At 47.8% G+C, this 17376-nt stretch overlaps 1 protein-coding gene across 2 annotated transcripts in view; it reads left to right on the top strand.

The window, feature by feature from the left end:
• Nucleotides 1-501: 501 nt before the first annotated feature.
• ELL2 (elongation factor for RNA polymerase II 2) overlaps nucleotides 502-17376 on the top strand; it is a 43635-nt gene continuing 26760 nt past the window's right edge. For both annotated transcript variants that reach the window (XM_080572959.1, XM_080572958.1), the window contains exons 1-2: nucleotides 502-730; nucleotides 10745-10792. In XM_080572959.1, the coding sequence (XP_080429085.1) occupies nucleotides 602-730; nucleotides 10745-10792 (177 nt within the window). In that variant the 5' untranslated portion in view covers nucleotides 502-601. The remainder of the gene's footprint in view (nucleotides 731-10744; nucleotides 10793-17376) is intronic.

The raw sequence follows: 17376 nt of genomic DNA, 5'->3' as shown, positions 1-17376 counted from the left end.
GTTTGCTCTGCGTGGCCAGGAAGCAATCTGCAGTAAAAATGGAAGCTAAAGGGCGTACGCGCGAAGAACGGGGGTGAAGGAAGGGGGTTGTGAGGCGTGAATCTCTGAGAGGTCCTGTGGTACAGCGTGGGGCCGACGGGACCGCGTGACGAGCGGGGAATGAAAAAAGGACGTAAATAGCAGTAGTAAATTTACGAATAGTGTATTAAACTGACGTAGTGAACAGCAATAGTGAATTTACTAACAGTGTGTTAAACGCGCACAGCAAACAGCAATAGTAACTTTACAAAGGGTACGTTAAACGGGAGTAGTAGGTACCAATAGAGAATTTACAGACAGCAAAACACGCACGTTACGGACACACCGCACCACCGACCCCCCCCCCCACCACCCGTGACGTCACGCGCTCGCGGTGACGTCAGACGCGTCCCCGGCCCAGCGGGCGTGGCCGGGGCGGGCGGGAAGGCGGGAGGGGGCGTGCCGGGGCGTGACGTCACGGCGCCGGCGATGGCGGCGGCGGGCGGTGGCGGCGGCGGCGGGCCCGGTCCCGGCATTAGGGGCGCGGGCGGGCGGCGCGCGGGCGGGCGGCGCGGCGCGTAAGATGGCGGCGCTGCGGGAGGGCGGCCGCTACGCCGTGCGCTGCGGCCGGGCGGCGGGCAACGTGACGGTGCTGCACGTCAAGCTCACCGAGACCGCCGTGCGAGCGCTCGAGAGCTACCAGGGCCGGCAGGTGAGCTCGGGGCCGGCGGGCGGCGGCGGCCGGCGGCGGGGCGAGCCCAGCCCAGCCCAGCCCGGCCCGGCCCGGCCCCCGGGCACGGAGCCCCCGGCCGGGGCTCGGCTGTCCGTTCCCGGGGTCTTCCTCCCGGCTCGGTTTGGGCCGCTCGAGCTCGCTTGGGCTCGCTTTATCTTGTCGCGTTTCCCTTCTGGGCTTTTTTGCTCCGTTTTATTTCGTGTTACTTTACCGTATTTTATTTTACTTAATTTTACTCTCATTTTGTTTTACTGTGTTTTATCTTATTTATTTGTTCACTGTGTTTTATCTCGCTCTGTCTTACCTCGCCTTACTCCACCTCGCCTACCCTGCCTTACTCTATTTTATTTTACTTCCCTTTACCGTATCTTACTTCACTACGTTTTACCTTGCCTTACTCTGTTTTACCCATTTTTTTCCCCCCAAAGCGCTCCCTTGACACAGCAGCAGCCCCCCAGGGCTCGCCAGGCAGTGCTGGCCGCTGCCAGCCTGTCCCCTCCGCGCGCAGCTTTCGCCCTCCTTTTCCCCCTTTTCCCCCACGGCACGGCCTTCCCGAAGCCTCCCCCTGCGCCCAGCGGGCACCCATGGGTGCCCGGCGGTGTCAGGCAGGTGCCGCACACCTCCCGCGCTGGAGGGGACCCCCGGAGCCTCGCGGGGGGGAGCAGGATGGAGCCAGGCGCTCGGGGTGCTGCGGCGCGTGGTGAGCGGGGAGCTTCCTCGCTGCAGGTAGCGCGTCTGGGAAGGCTGATTAATTATTTCTAATTTATGAAACGGCGCTAGTAAATTATTTACCTGATTTTTTTTTTTCTGAAGCAGAATCAACCTCCGACTTAGTGTAATTTTCCAGCAAATTTTAGCAAATGCCTAATCCTCACGATGTTGTGAACTGAATAAAGATCTATTTATAGCGATTATGATCAGGAAAAAAACTGGAATTCTTCCTGTTTCGCTATTTCTTCATCTCTCTAACTTTAGTAAATGGAACTCCCACTCTTCCTGCAGATCTGCGTTCCCTAATTTGATCCTGTAGGAGTCACTACATGCCATTGGAGTAGTGGCAACTGAAAGAATAGCAGACCAGAAAACTTTGAGATTCGATATTGCAGCCTCTGGAGTTTCTGCCGTTAAAAATGGCCATCTTCTAAACTAGCAAGCCAAATCTCACTATTCCACCCTTTGCACTCACCCTTCATGTGACGCTGCTGGGGAGGTGGTCCTCAGACCTACCTTATTTGAGATGCTTTTTATTTTATTTTTTTTAATATTTAATAGCAATATCTACGTTGGGCAGAGGGAATGAGGAAGAGAGAAGAAGTTACCAGCCTCTGTTGTCTGCATTTTAAATAGGTCAGCTTGTGAATTTCGAGTGCACATGGCCCTCCATTGCCCCAGGAGGGCAGAGCTATGGCCTGTAGCTGGCAATACTGTTCCTCTCTCTATCTTTGTGCTGGGTTGTATCCCTGACCTGTTTCACCTCTTACCATGCAACTGGAAAAGTTGTAGCAAAGGCTTAAAATCAGTGTTGCTGAGAACTTGAGAAAGTTATTAAGTGAGTGCAGGGAAGCTGACCTATAGCTCTGTAATCGCCTCTGCTCTGTGCAGCAGAATCTTATCTGTGTAACACAAGTAATATCTCAAACAGCATGTAGATGTGTGGAATCACGATAACCCTCAAATGACCTACTTAGCCATCACTTGTAGAACTTAGGCAGGCTGTGTGTGCTTAATTGCTTAACACTCAAATTCAAATAGTTTCTGTGAAGATTGAAGCACTTGCTCTGTGTTGCTTTCTGTGCTAAAGACTTTCTTAGCCTGCATAACAATCAGCTCTTAAATTCGTGAGTCCAGCTTCCCCTTCCGCTCCACGTGCAGAACTGGGATTGTGTCTGCGGCAGGCCAGCTCTGTGCAGCTTTCTGTAGGTGAGGGCAGGTCCTGGTTCCCTGCTCACCTTTGTGCTTCCCGACACATGGAGTGGGCTGGATGCAGGCGGTGCAGGACCTTCTTCTTATTTGGGTTTGCCTCACTAGTGCTGATCGGCATGGCTTAAAGTATGTGAGCATCATCTGTGGCGGTATCGATATAAAGAATGACCACTTATTTTTTTAACCAAGTTCTGCTCAGCTACCTGATGAGATGAGCTCGAGTTATACAGCATGCAGGTCTACGCTCCGTGCAGAAACTAGCCCAGCAAAATCACTTTTTTGATGGCTTTGCTGTAAGGTTGGATTACCATGTGGTGATCAGAAGCAGTGTAAGAGAACAGGTGAAGAAGAAACAGAATGCACGGTGGAGCCTCTCGCTGTTTGACGGCAGCGTGTAATATCACTCTCGTTGCTGGTGGCCTCTACTAATCTGCCAGCAGCTCCTGAAGCAGGCTAGGGAACACTGCTCTGAGCAGTCCCTGCAGGGCAACGGGGACAGCAGTGTCTTCAGCTGATAGAGCTTTTAGCAGAACGAACATACGTCTGCAGTTACGTCCCAGCAGTGGTTCTCCAGGTGAAAGCAACTGTAAATCTCGAAGTTGTTCTGAATGCTGTTAAAGCTTTTTTTTTTTTTCTGGCCTCTAAAATCTCAGCCTCCTAAAGCCAGGGATAATTCTGGCTCTTAGGAATCCGTCTCGCATTTAAGTGTTTATTCTTTGAATAATCATTTGGACGTTCCAGCTGCAGAGGTTGTGGAGTCAATAAGCATACGAAATGCGTGCTTATCTGATGTTCCCCCCACTCGGAGCAATTGAAGTGGTGTCATGGGAGTCTGCTGTATTTCACTTACCAGGGCTGAAATTCCCTGTGACTCATGTCTGCCTCGAACAGCTAGGGTTTGGGCTTGGGGGTTAGGAAACTGCTTTCTGTTGCAAGGCTTCATCCTCTTAGAGATCTGCGGGAGTGAGGATGCACTTCTCCTCGTAGACGGGGCAGATATCTTTGGTTTTGGTTTTTGCTTGCCTGTCAGTCAGACTGAAGGCGGACTTGGCGTGAGTCTCATCCAAGCTGCAGTTTGCTCGTGCCAGCAGCTGTGCTGCAGTTAGATTCAGGCCGTGTTGGTGGTGGCTGCCCCCGGTGGTGCAGCTGGGGTGCTGATGGGATCAGGGGGACCGATCTGGAGCTGGATCTCCGGAGGGGGAATGGGAGACTGGGAAGGCAAGGCCTAGGAAAAGAGAAAATCAAAATGTGAGCTGTGGTCGATTGGTAAGGATGGAGAAAACTGGGGGCGAGAATTAATAGGAGCTCTGAACAGGGAGCTGGGGATGAGGTCTGCTGGTTCTTCTCCCTTAAATCTCAAAGGGAACGGGAAGAGGATGGGGGTGAAGTGAGCTGGCAGCGAACCAAAGCGTGGCTGTGAGAGGTTAAGGGAAGAAACCGAAAATCCTGTTGGGAGTGGGAGCGTGCGGACGAGTCTGGCGCCTGCAGTGGAGCTGGGAATGCCCCTGGTCATTCCCTCCTGCTGTTGCCGAAAAAGTAAAAATCTGCTACTGATACTCCTGCTACCAGAGTGCAGGCTGCAGGAGAGCTCCCTGCAAAAGGGGGGATATGCCTAACTGAGGTCTCTGTTTTTGTCTCCAAGTTGCCCACTTATATACACTGAGTGGTGATGATACATTCTGTATTTGTTTTGGTTTGATTTCTTCAAATCTAAGATTGCATCTCTCTTAAGATGATGCGCTTGATAATGCAGAGTTAATTGATTTAAGCAACACAAGTATTCATAATAAATGTATTTTCATCGTTGGTTGATTGCAGGGTTTTTTCCCCCGGTTTCTTATGGTAGCAAGAACTGGGTGATCTTACTCTGCATGTTTTTGCTGTGTCATCAAGTTGTGAGTCTGATTTGGGACAAATCTCTTAGTGGCAGGAAAAAAAAATAGTAATCCCTACAATTTCTATGGAGTAGAAGAGACACCACGTAACAGCTGAGTTAAGAGCACAGTGGCAGCAAGGGCTTGTGCCTCCGTTGCAGACAACTGGCTCCACATGGTAGGGAGAGAATGGAGATAACCTGGTCTGTTAAATCGGTGCCACCCCAGCTCGTACCTCAGCCTCAGCTGGAGGTGTGCTGCGCCGCTGCCCCCTTGGCTGGCTGGAAAATGCTGCTGTCTTTTGGCAAGTGTGTAAGCCAGCTCTGCTGCTAAAGAAAACCAGAAGCCCTTCTTGCTGTCCTTGTCCTTTGCTTGGCTCCCCTTCCTGCGCAGGATTCGCGGTGTTGGTGCAAGGACTCGTGTCGTCAGTGGGAAACCGACCTGGGTAGAGGGGCAGCTGCTGTGCCGAGCGTGAGCAGTGCTGTAGCCAAACCTGCGCATCTACTCTCAGATAAAAGAAATGAATTTTTTTCCCCCTTCCATTCCTGTTGCTGCGCTATCTCCCTACACAATCCATGTGTCTAATGCACAGGACAGACTGCTCTGGATAAATCAGAGATCTGGTATGAAGGTGACTAGGATGTATATCCTGTTCCAGGTGTCAGAAGATTGTGGTTGATGAGACATGGGACTGCAGGAAAAACTTAGGGCAGTTAAATGCTGTCTGAACGAACGAGATTGTTCCTGCTATAGAGTTGATTTAAGGCTAGCGCCTTGCTGGCACCCTGTGCGTATACTCGGTGAAGACAAAGTGGAGCTGAATATCTGCAGTGAAATTGAGATGACTTTAGCTGATCTGAGCTTTCGTGGCCCCTGAAACGAGGGAAAAAAAATATCCAAATTCGTTTCTTTTCATTCGGAAAAACTACCCGTTTAACTTTTTTTTTTTCCCAGAGTGTCTTGTTCTGGGTTAGTGAGCTGAGTTTATGGAAGAGATCCACAGGTGCTGGAGGGAACAGATTCCTGGGAAGAGAAAGCAGGGAAGAGGAAGGAAACCTTCCTGTTTCAGGAGCCATGAGCTGTGCAGCAGTAGATGGCCACGTAGCTAGAATACAACTTTATTTTCCAAGACAACTAATTGGATCTGTTTGCCAGCTTCCCTAGGAAGGGCAGTTCCATTTTGTGAGCCAGTACATGCACTGCTTTACTTGTGCTGGGGCTGCTCCTGCCTAACCCTGGGGGTGCTGCACTGGCCATGAGCCCCCAGGAGAGGTGCTGAGCTGAGGAATCTCTCTCCTGCTGAAACCAGGGCGGTTCGTTCCCCCTGCAAATCTGCAGGCTCCTTCTGCTCGCCTTGCCCCAGCGCGGTTCTGGTTGCAGCACCGGGCAGTGGAAGCGCTGGCTCGGGCAGCAGGCTCTGCTCAGGCTGGTGTGTACTGTAAGCTGGTCTGTTGCTGTGAAAGGAGCCAGGAGCTATCGGTGTCAGTTGAATCTGAACCAGGATTTTTCACATTTGACATGCTGAACTACCGTATAATGCTGACTGTAATCTTTCCTGTGTGTTAGTGTTAATAAAACAACAGCCCCCTATGGCAAATACGAGGATAAATGCACTGGTACTTGAGAAGTACTCTTGATACGACTATGGGTGCTGTGTCTCTGTTTTTTTGTAGTAACCAAGTCCTTACTGTATGTTATTATGTCATATGTTAGCTTTCGTCAGCGTTTTACGTTCTTCTGCCTACTAAATACTGTCCAGGTCATGTGAAGATGTGTATTTAAAGCAAACAACAACAACAACAAAAAAACACATAATCTCACCATGTAAATTTAAGAGTAATCAGGGTGGGTATGCCAAAGGAGTCTAAGTTAAGGCTGCATATCCATATCCATGCATTAAAATGGCTTTGCCAACTCACAGCATGATTGTTTCAATATATTAAACGCTTGGAGATGAGAGTTAGCTCTCTTAACTTCATGAAAAGGAAGCCTAGCTGGCTACTTCAGTTCCTCAATCCTTGTAGTAATCGGGAAGTATGACGTGACAGCTCTGATAGCTGGAATGTGTAGGTAAGGAATAATCCTCAGTGGCAGTGAAACAGTGTAATAGTATAATAGACTTTTTCAGGCCCTGTAGTCTCTTCTGTCCAAATACCTTTTCTTCTCTTGTGAGGAGACTTCTTATTCCTCAGTCTAAGATATGCTGACGTATAGCCATGCTGTGAATTAACAACTAAATTTTTACAGGCTCAGTGAGCAGTTGTAAGCCCTGAGGCAGGAGAGAAAAGCTGCTGAAGGATTGTGGAGGGGAGAAGGAAAAATCCTTAGGCTGACACTGTCATCCTGCAACTATATCATGTCCTAGCCTTTCTGCATGGTAGCTCTTTTAAAATCGTAAAAATGTATACAAAGCTATTGCACATCACAATCTCTAATGTGTTGATATAAATGCATCTTCTGTTCACTGTAAGTCAACATGCCTGAAAAACACTAGATAATTAACCTTGTATACAAGGGTGGTGCCGTATAAATATCCGAGTTATTTGCCAAGCACCATATGTGTGCGCAGATCTTGTGTCTTGCAAGCAGACATAGTCCCTGCCCAAAAACTATTAAGCAAAACTGCAAACCTGGAGAAAATAAGATGGGTAGCTCCCAAATTTCCCCCCCCCCCCCATTTAGAGATTTATGATCTGATTGAAGCAGCTCTAGGTATTTTTTTTAACCAGTTCTTTGTAGGAGAATTTATCTTAATTTTTTTCAGATGGAAGTAGTGGAATGTGCCTGCAGCTGTAGCTCGTTTTTTAACTGAGCTGACGTTTGATTATTACTGCTTCAGTGAGGCAATGTGCACATCGCTTCAGCTGTTTTGGGTACTGACTGCTTCTCCAGGATCGCTTGCTTTGATGACTGTGGTGGGATTCTGGGCCTGCCCCCTGGACTCAGGACCATGAGGTTTCTAGGACTACACTCTGAGACATTTGAGTTGGACTGGCCAAATAGAGGTGTGCTGATTTCATGGGCAGGGAGCAGGAGGAGAAACTGATGGTGGGGAGCTCCAGAAAGATGTCGTTATTCTTCACTGGTGGCAAAAAAAAATAAAATAAAAAATGGTGCCATATGATTTCCCCCTAACTAATGAAGAGAGAGAGTAAACTGTGCATGGCATTAGGCTTAAAATGGGCAGCTGCAACTACAGAAGGAGATCTTGGAGTTGTCCTTTTCAGTCCTCTGAAATCAGAGTGCATTAGCAGCCAGGAAACCCAGCAAAACGTTGGGCGTTGTCTGGGAGGGCATATAGAGCGGTGCAGAGGTGTCCCTGAGCTGCTGTTTAAAGCTCTTGGGCACCCATGTTTCAGGTCCCCTGTAAGAATTTGATCTGTGCGTTTGCAAAAGGATGTGAGGGAGGAGAGCTGGCCCCTGCTCTTCCTCTGGAGTGATCAAGGGAGTGTAGCAGTGGCCTACGCCCTCCTGAGAGTCCAGAAAGGCTGGGGCTTCATTTTGGAGCGAAAGATAAGGGGCTGAAGCTTGAGAAATGGTAGGTAATGTGAAGGTAGAGCTGATAACGCCCGTATCACGCAGTGCCAGAACAAGAGGGCAGTTGATGAAACTGGTAGATAAAATTAAAGCCAGTGAGTCCGTTCACCTGGAGGATGGTGAACTTCTCGGCCTTGCTGTCAGAGGAGACCGGAGGCAGACAGTGTCAGCAGGTTCGTAAAGAGATTAGGCAAATTCATGGACAGCAAGTGCATAAACGGATTTAAAAAGTAGTAATTGGGGATGTGCCCTCTAATGTAGGTGGGTGTGAGGAAGTACGAGGTGGATGGCACAGGAAAGAGGCAGGGCCCCTGTGCTCCATACAGAGAGCATGCTGCTGTGCTTTCTCCAACAACTTGCATTCCTTGCGGAAACACAGAGAAGACTGAGTAACTTTGGGGTACAGGACATGAAATAAAGTGAATGATGACTTGGCAAGAGATGAGAAGTAGAAAAGCCATTTGTCTGGTCCTGCAGCTGTGCCTGGTGTGAGCTCACTGTGGGGCCTGTGCCGAGATGTTTGTTCAAGCGTCAGGCTCGTCGGCAGCAGGAGGTTTGGCTGCAAGGCCATCTCGTTCCCTGCTCCCCACCAGGGTAGTCTGGTGCTCCAGATAACGTGCCAGTGAGGACGTGAGAGCCTTCTGATACTCTGCTAAATTTAGATTTCTCGGTGGCATTTTCTCTCACTGAAGTAGAGCAGGTTGCTGGCTGAGCCAGCGCACTTTCCCTGGATCAGAAACTAGCTGATGTCGAGCTCTGCGAGCCTGTGTAAGAAGGTGACGTCTGCTGCGTTCGCCTGCGTGACCACTGCATTGCCATGTCTGACTCAGCGTGTGGGGAACTGCTCTCATACGTCACTTTCTGTGTGGAACACAATTTCCTTCCGGAAAGCTGACGCCTGGGACATAAGTCAGGATTTATAGCAGTGTCAGACTTCATATATGTACCCCCATTGCATTTTTTTAAATCAGTTTATTTGTGCGTGCTGGACAAGCAGATCCATTCACAATTCGACTTGTCTGGCTTCTGGCGCTTTCCAGCTTTGAGCTGGAAGATCTGTAGAGCAAACTAGTTCTTAGCAAGCCATTTAAAGGCTTAAGTTTGTATGTGTTGCGGGCTGTTATGCAACTTGAGGTGCTGTGTAAGCCTCCTGTCACGAACAGTAAGCACAGACGTTGTTAAAGAGCTGGGGGTGAAGTTATGAGGTGGCCTGTGCCCGTGTTGGCTTGTCGCTGCTGGCAGGGTGGTGCCCAGCTCTTCGCTGCGCACGCCTGACTCCTGCCTCTGCTGTCACCTGGCACGAGCAGGTTCAGTTCGTCACCAAACTCGGGAATCTGCTGCTGGATGAGCGCGGTGAATTTTATTGTGAGAAGTGAGACGAGTGCAAGGGAGGGAGGAGGAACCTGTGGCTTGGAAGCAGGAGGGGACGGGAGCTGGGCCTAGCTTGCTTTTCCAGTGATGCCGAGCTGTGTCGTCTGCTGACACAGCTTTGTGGTCCTGAATGGCACCTCAATTTGCAGTCTATAAGCACTTGCTTTTCTGGAGCAAAATGTTTATTAATGAGAATTTCATCCTTTGGTGCAGCTCTTTCAGTGTAAGCGCTTGCAGGAGGCTGACTATCTCACTGTAAAATCCTATGGACAAAGCCTGGTAAGTCGAGCCAGTCAGCACAGAAGCCATATGTTGTTCTGTCCAGCAGCGTAATTTCAGGATTCAGTAAAGCTGAGCACAGTCAGCACTGCTGCTAAAATGGGATATTCTTATCGGCGTGCTCCTGCTGGCAGTGGTGTTTTCGCTGTTGTGCGGTGAGCTATGTCAAGGAATAGATCTGGCCAGAACCTAGCCTGTGACAAAGAAAAGTTGTTTTCAGCTAGCAGTCTCCTTGGCCCCCTGCCCCAAAACATCTGCAAGTCCTCATGGACTGTGGTGCAGGATGCTTCCATCCTTGCATCCTGTTCAGGGGCAGGCTGCACTTACTGAGGTGAAATTATAGAGACAAGTGAGAGGTGGCTACTATTATTTTTGGCCCTGTTGCATATGTCTCTTGGTAGATTCCTTGCTGAAGGAATGAGGATTGTGTGGGGGAGACCTAAATTACTTGGCTTGGTTATGTTCAATCTCTTCTAATCTCTGAAATGAAATCTACCTCATTAGCTGAGCTGAAGAGTGGAAAAGCACCAAAGGGTGCCCAGCACTCAAGAACATGTAAAAATGGTGTCATCAAACAGGCTCTTCAGAAACTAAGCACATCCAAAACTGTAAGCGACCAGAATGTGAAGGCAGAGTTTGGGAGGGGGGGAAAAAGCACTCCTTTTGAAACTGTTTTCATACATGGGGGAAAGTTCTATCAGTATCAGCAATACTACTCAACAATTCAGAGCATTAGTTTTCTTGCCCACCCCTCCACCCCATGATAACCAGGCATCCTTGTCGAGCGTGATAAAACATCTGCTCTAAAGCTTCTTGGTGCCACGTGGAAGACCACTGGCAGGAGCCCTGGACTTGCATGTGTGGAGGCACGGAGACGTGGTATGGCCGCTGAGGAGGAGGCTGGTTGTCAACGGATCCACTGTTTATTCTTTGTGCAGAAAAATACATTCTGCAGGTGCAGAGAGACTTGCGCTTTGCTTACATTTTACTTGTTTTCTCTTTCTTGCAGGATCTTATCTCTTCTCAACCTTCAATTCAGTTTCAAGGACTCCAAGGGGTGAGTATTTTGTACTTCTGTTATATCAGGAAAACAAATCCAGCATAGACTTATCTACTATTAGTTACTTAAAATAAAGCATTCTAAAGGTATTTTCAAGATACGTTTAACACCACGCTTCATTTTATTTACTGAACAATTTTAGTTAAAAGTGGAAAAGAGTCATGCTGTTGGTATACCTATTTTTTTTTGTCTTTTATCACCTGCTAGCCTAAATTTGAAAGGAAAGGGTGTAACTTGTAAGTCATCAACTAAGCAGTGTAGGTGTAATACTGCAAAACTGACTTGGAGTGTTTGGTTTCAAGGTATAAAGCAGATGTACAATTTTTGGGGGTGAGAGGGTTGTTTTTAATAACATGGACTATTGATGGTTCTTGTACCTTTTTTTGAAACTAATATAAAGTGCAATATTTCAAGCCTGTTGATAGAGTTGAAGGAAAAAGAATGAGGAAATGTGGCCTAAAGGGCACATGTCCTGTTAAGCAGTCAGCAAGTGCAAATTGGAGAGCTAAAGCTGAATATAAAATTAAATGTAGGTTGTGATCTGTGAGTATCTTAAGATATTAGGTTTAATATTTGAACTTCAAGGGGTTGTGAAAGACTCATTGTGAAAGACCGACATGGATTGTGCCTCTTGACCTTACTTCATATCATGTAATTGATTCAGTTTTCTATCTACACGTGCAGTGCTTGTGTGGATACACCAAGGAAGGGATGAGAGAAGGATGGATAAAGCCTTTATTCTGGTGTAAAATAGTAATCCTGCTCAAAGTATTTGAAACTACAGTCCTGGTCCAGGACATGCTGGCTCATGTCGAGCATCTCATCAACCATTGCTCACAAGCAGGGAGGCAGTAGAGAGAAATGCAGCACCATCCCCTTTGGCACTCCACTGCATTTTTTCCTGTGTTCCTGTGTGTGACCACGTAACTGTTCGGCAGAGTGCGTTTTGTTCTTGTTTACAAAACCTGGAGAAAGTTACGGTTTTGCTTAGTTCAAAAAAAAGTTCTGGGGTTATAAATAATTAACCTAACTATTGGCACAAAGTTTAGAGAGTGGTACCAGTGTACTTTATCTAGCCTGCATTCTCTCTTTCTCTGCAAAAGTTCATGTCCTTATTTCTCCCATGTTCTTTAGTAACAGCCTTACAGGAACCCTGTATGCAGTTTTAGATACTACTAGGCTGGAGGAGACCTTGTTTCTCATCTGTGAAGATCTGGTGGTTGTTGTTGTTGCTGTTGTGGTGCACTGGGCACCTGCATCACCACCATATGTGATGTACATACATCCCCACAGCAGCACTCCATATTCTGCTATATGTCAGAGCAGCAAAGCATTGCGGAAGCCCAGGACAGCACTGAAAGCAGGAGGGGATGCTGGAGTTACGTATAGGATGTCCGTATGGTTTGTTAACTGATGCTGACAACCTGTGCCAGCAGTGTGAGCACATGGGGTCTGGGCTGGGGTGTTATAGGGGTGCCCACGCTCCTTTGCCAGGAAACTGGGGCTGCAGGGATTAATGCTCCTGTGTTTTCCTTCCTTGTTTTTTTCTCAGCTCCTGCTGCAGTGTGGTGATGCTGCATCCCTCCGCTGTCTGCTGTAGGTCTGGGCCAGGGAGGGATGGAGGCTCTCCATGTCCTACTCTCTTCCCACTTCTCCTCGTGCTTCTGCCAGGTAGAAAACAGGAGGGGAGGACACTGCCAGCCACCCAAGAGCGTAGAATGCTGTGGGGTCAGTCAGAAACAGAAAAACCTGTTCTTCTGTCCACCTCCATGGTTGCACGTGTACATATGAACTCATGTACATGTTTAACAAAAATCCATGGTCCACAGAACGCTGTAGTTGCCCCAGCTCCCTGAATCCTCTTTCAGGAGAGAGGCAACACAGCTGTCTGTAACTTGGTAGCCTATCAGCCTGGGTTTAAGTCACTACAAAACAATTGCTTTATCAGTTACCAAACGTCTAACAGTGAAAAAACACTTCTGAAGATGGAAACGTCTGACAGGACTTCGCTGTGTGCTACAGAAGCAAAAATCTCCTATGGTGCTTCTCAAATCTACACCTAATCAGGGAAATGCAAGCTAAGGAACTTACTCCAGGACGTTCTTAGCTCTTAAGTATCTGAAGTAGGGGCAGTATTTTAAATTTGTTAATGGAGATGATGAGACTCCTTTTCCTGTATATTTTGAGTGCTTCCAGAAGTTGCGGAGTTGCAGGCCAGGCCACCCTGAGAGGCCTTTCCTTCCTAGGGCATGATCCTCAGTGCCCATACACCACACAGCGTCACCTTGGACCTTTGTGGAAATCAGCAACTGCACAGATCCAGGATACAATGCTGGATTTGTCCTAAAAATCTGTTTTCTGAAGTGCTTCATCTCTAGTTGCAGGCATCCTACTTGCCTTCTTCCATGGGTAATGGGAAGGGCTGAAGTGGAGAAACAAGGAGCGCTCTGGCTTGGGGTGGTCTGGAACCGTGTTAGGTGAAGGAGTTGAGAAGCTGGGGCTTGGACAGGAGCCTTAGGTTAGAAGGGGTGAGGTAGGAGCTTTTAGGTTGTGCGTATGTTCTAACAGGGAGCTCGGATTTCTGCCAGAGCAAGCTTAGCTTTTTTCTGTTGTAAGGTGGTGTTGCCCTGAGGGCGTCTGAAAAGCACTGGCTGTGTATTGGCAGTCTCAGAGGTGCCCTAGAAAATCTGTGGACACAGTAAGACGGTGTGCATTTGAAACAATAATAAATCACCTGTGCATGCTGTGTAATTCGCCCCTAGACACTTTTAGTACAATAACCACTGAAACAGTGTTCGTACAGTTTGCACCGAGCTAAGACTCTGTCATTGATGAAATATACACGAGTGTTGAAATGAACACACCAGGGCACAAATCAGCCCCAGGGGAGGAGAACTTTCCTCCTGGAGCATCTCACCCCTGAACCGTCTGGACCATAATGTGTGGTGCTCTGAGTTAAGTGGAGAATGCAGGGGGGAAGGCAAGACGTGGGTCATTCTCACGGCAGAGATTAGCTTTCAGGAAATACTTTGTAATTAAACGTTTTGGTTTACATGTTGTCCGTCTGGGTAACCTAGAAGCTATGTTGTTCTATGTGCAGTATCCCTGGGGAATTCCAGTATTGCCAACTGACTTTTCACTGTAATGCAGTAGTTATAAGTTTAAAAACAAAAGAAAATACAACTCTGCTGTTTCTAGTCCAGTATACAGTCCACATTAAGCTTTAAACAGGCATGCCTTCCTCATGTGGTTTCACTCCTGCATTTTTAACTTTCTCTGCCATGTCTTGTAACGTGCTAATTTGCCTCTTAGACACAAAATTTGTGGCAAGCACACTGTACAAAAAACTGACAGCTTGCCCAGTTTCTTGCAGTGGTGCACGTGCCTTCAGCACGTGTGCTTCAGCTTCTGTCTGCTGAGGGGTAGGCACGGTGATGCTTGTCCTTTCCCACGGAGTTTACAAAACCAGTTGTCCGGTTTGGGGAGCTGAGCAGTATGCTGAAGTTGGCTCGTAACTGGATCAACTGCTTCATATGCTCTGCAGAGAAAAATTATTTTTTTTTCTGTGGAGCTCAGTCCTTTAGCTTATAGCATTAGTGGCTCTTGAGAAATTAATGCCTTTGTTTGAAAAGACCTGATTGTGTTCATTCATATATCTTTCTAGACTAACGCTTTCAGTGTTTTTGTCAAATGAGACTTTATTTCGTATCTATCACTGCCACTCTGATGGTTTCCAGAAGACTTAATATTAAGGGAAATACTCTTGCTATGGTATCAGCTAACTAAACCAAAGCACTCCTTTCCATCTAAATGATGAAGTGCTGCTCAGCTCCCAGTCTGCTTGTTGTGTTTTACAGCGAGCAAGAGGCACCAGCTAGGTGTCTGAGAACGTCCGGGGTACAACTTTTTGGGACCGATGCATCCAGTTAATGAACCAACCTCTAGCTGTGCAAGAGCCTTTGTTTTGGTGGGAGCGGGACCGTGCGTGGAAACAACAGTGCTAAACTTTGGGGTGGGAAGAGAGGGAAGCATTTTTGGGGGAAGCTACAGGCAGCCAGACGCAGAACAGGGTTAGTATAACATTCAGCAAAAATACTGCTGTTTTCGTCACCTTCTTGGAAATTTAAGTTGGAAACAAAACAGCTGTGCAGTGTCTGCTATAAATTTACCAAATGGTATCCTAGACCTGTTTAGTTTCAACTACCCATTGCAGTTTAAAATGAATCTTTTATACTCTTCCGTATGTTGCAGGAATTGTGGTTTATTCTTTTCCATAAAAACACGTTTCTAAAAACAATATAAAATGCCTGCTCTTTCACATGTTTTTACAGTGTATTACTTCTGTGGTGTCCTTACAGATGAGTCAGCGTGGTGGTATCCTTACTTGCTTGTTTTTCCCTGAAACGTGTCCTCTGGCCCTAGTCTGGGGACGGTAGTTACCTGCCTTGGTGTTTGGTCCTGTGCAAACTTCTGGTCCTCTCTCCAACTGTAATTACTGTGTGTTATCCCCCTTCATGCTGCTTGTCCACCTTGCCCTGGCCAAGAAAGCCCAAAATGTGTCAGTGAGTGCTCGTCACTGCTCTTTCCTGCGGAGCTGCCTCCTCTTGCACTGCGTGGATCCTTCTGGGAAGAGATGCACGGCTGTCAGAGGGGAGGAAGGGCTGTAGGCACCCCTGTCAACAGCACAGAAAGGTCACAGAGCTGAAGCGTGCCGTTCCGCAGCTGCAGCACACTGCCAGGAGCCCGCGGTGGTTTGCAGTCCCCGTCGGAGGAGAATTGTCCTGTAGCCCGTTGATGTCATGGTCTGTCTGGGTGAAAACGGCACTGTCTGTAGCGCCGAGACCTGTCCAGGCAGACTGCAGGCACTGTTGGGAAGGAAGGGAGGAGACGAGGCTGAAACTAGAAGGAAGTTTTCTCCCTGTAGGTTACTCCATTGTCTACAGATCAGTGTAACTGGTGAAATGCATTTCAAATGGAGTGTTTTTACAAATTTTATGTAGTAAGACGCTTAAATTTGTTTGCAAGGCAGCCATGCCTAATTATGTTATTTGAGAGAGGCTTAGGCATCTTAATCTCCCTTTAGAAAGGGGCATTGATCAGGGGTGTTCTCTAGCCTGGCTCTAACAAAGGAGGAGGATGAGGTTTGGTCCTTGAAGGACACAGCATTTGGCAAAAAGAAGGATTCTGAATATTAAAACGAAAGCAATAGAAGTCAATGCTAAAATAGTTTTCATGTTTAGGAGGATTTTTTGAGGCTTCAGCATTGTCAAGCAGGTTTCTGGAATGCCTTCGTCTCCTTGGAGGTTCAGGCTGGACACCTGTATTAACACAAATTGAACGAGCGATGTTGTCAGTGTGGGGCAGCGACACCTGGGCAAAAGCTGCTGTAGTCAAGAGCCAGACGATGCCATAGCAAAATCCATCCCGTGCGGGATTTGTAAAACAGGAATTGTTACAGTCTGGAAGAGCATCCCTGCTGAACAGAAGTGCATCACTGCGTGTGTCGCCTCCCCAGCAAACAAAGTGTCAGTCAGGGAGAGCTGTGAGTAACTTTCGGCTGGGTGGGCAGCTAAGGAGTGGGCTGCAAAACGTCGCCGTGAAAGTAGGCGATGACTTGGGGGAGCAGAGCTGGTCAGAGTGATCGGGTTGGGATGGTTTTGAGAAGGAACATCTGCTGAGCAGCAGCATCCAAAAATAGAGGCGCTGCGAATGCCCTCAACCAGTATGACCTGATGCCGGCTGTGGGAGAACAAGAGGGAGAGAGTGGGTAGATGTATTCAGGAGCAAATGAGATGAAATGAGTCAGGCTTGGAGAGCACAATAAGCCTGCCCGGAATTCATGGTACTCTCAAGTGCGCAGCATTGTCAGGAATGATGCAGAAGAGGACTGAAATTAAGAAAAGCTATGAGCCAAAAAAATTTGCAGCCCTTTTTGGAAAGAGGGAGCCTGCGCAGGAGTGTTCAGAGAAAATTCTGAAAACTGCTCTTACATTAGAGAGCCAATGAGGATGATGTCTCGGAGCGAGAGAGGATAATGATAGATCCAGAAATCAATTATGAAGAGGAAGGGATTAAAGTCAAGGGTATGAGTTGTTCTAGTGGATGTCCTCTATTACTAAACCCATTGAATGGCACGAAGTTGCAAGCCAATTTGGGAAACAGATATTTTAAAATAATTTTTTAAGGTAGGCGGCAGAGGGTCAAGAGCTCTTGACACTGGTGTTGAGTGCTCAAGCCTGGTAGGCGATGACAGTGGGGGCCGGGTTGGGGCACACAAACCCCCCCCAGGTACACTTGAGACCAGTGTGGGGATGCGTGAGGTTTTGCAGATGTGGGCTTTGAGCTCCAGCAGTGGGGTAAAGGAAGGGGATGGAAACAGGGTGTCCGCTGCGTGCCACAGAGTGCCCTTCTGGTGACAGCCGTCTGCATGGCTTTTTTCAGGTCACGCAGACGATTGGGTTGAGATTGTCAGAGCTGGCTTTGATTCATGATTTTTGTCTCTTGGACACGGAAGCTTATTTTTATTTTCAGAAGACTTAAAAGTGCTCTTTACCTCCCTTTTTGCTTCCAAACTGCTTGCA

The sequence above is a fragment of the Anser brachyrhynchus genome, assembly GCF_964034855.1.
Source record: "Anser brachyrhynchus genome assembly, chromosome: Z".
NCBI lineage: Eukaryota > Metazoa > Chordata > Aves > Anseriformes > Anatidae > Anser > Anser brachyrhynchus.
Note: the sequence above shows the minus strand (reverse complement) of the source record. Positions and strands in the feature narration are given on the sequence as shown.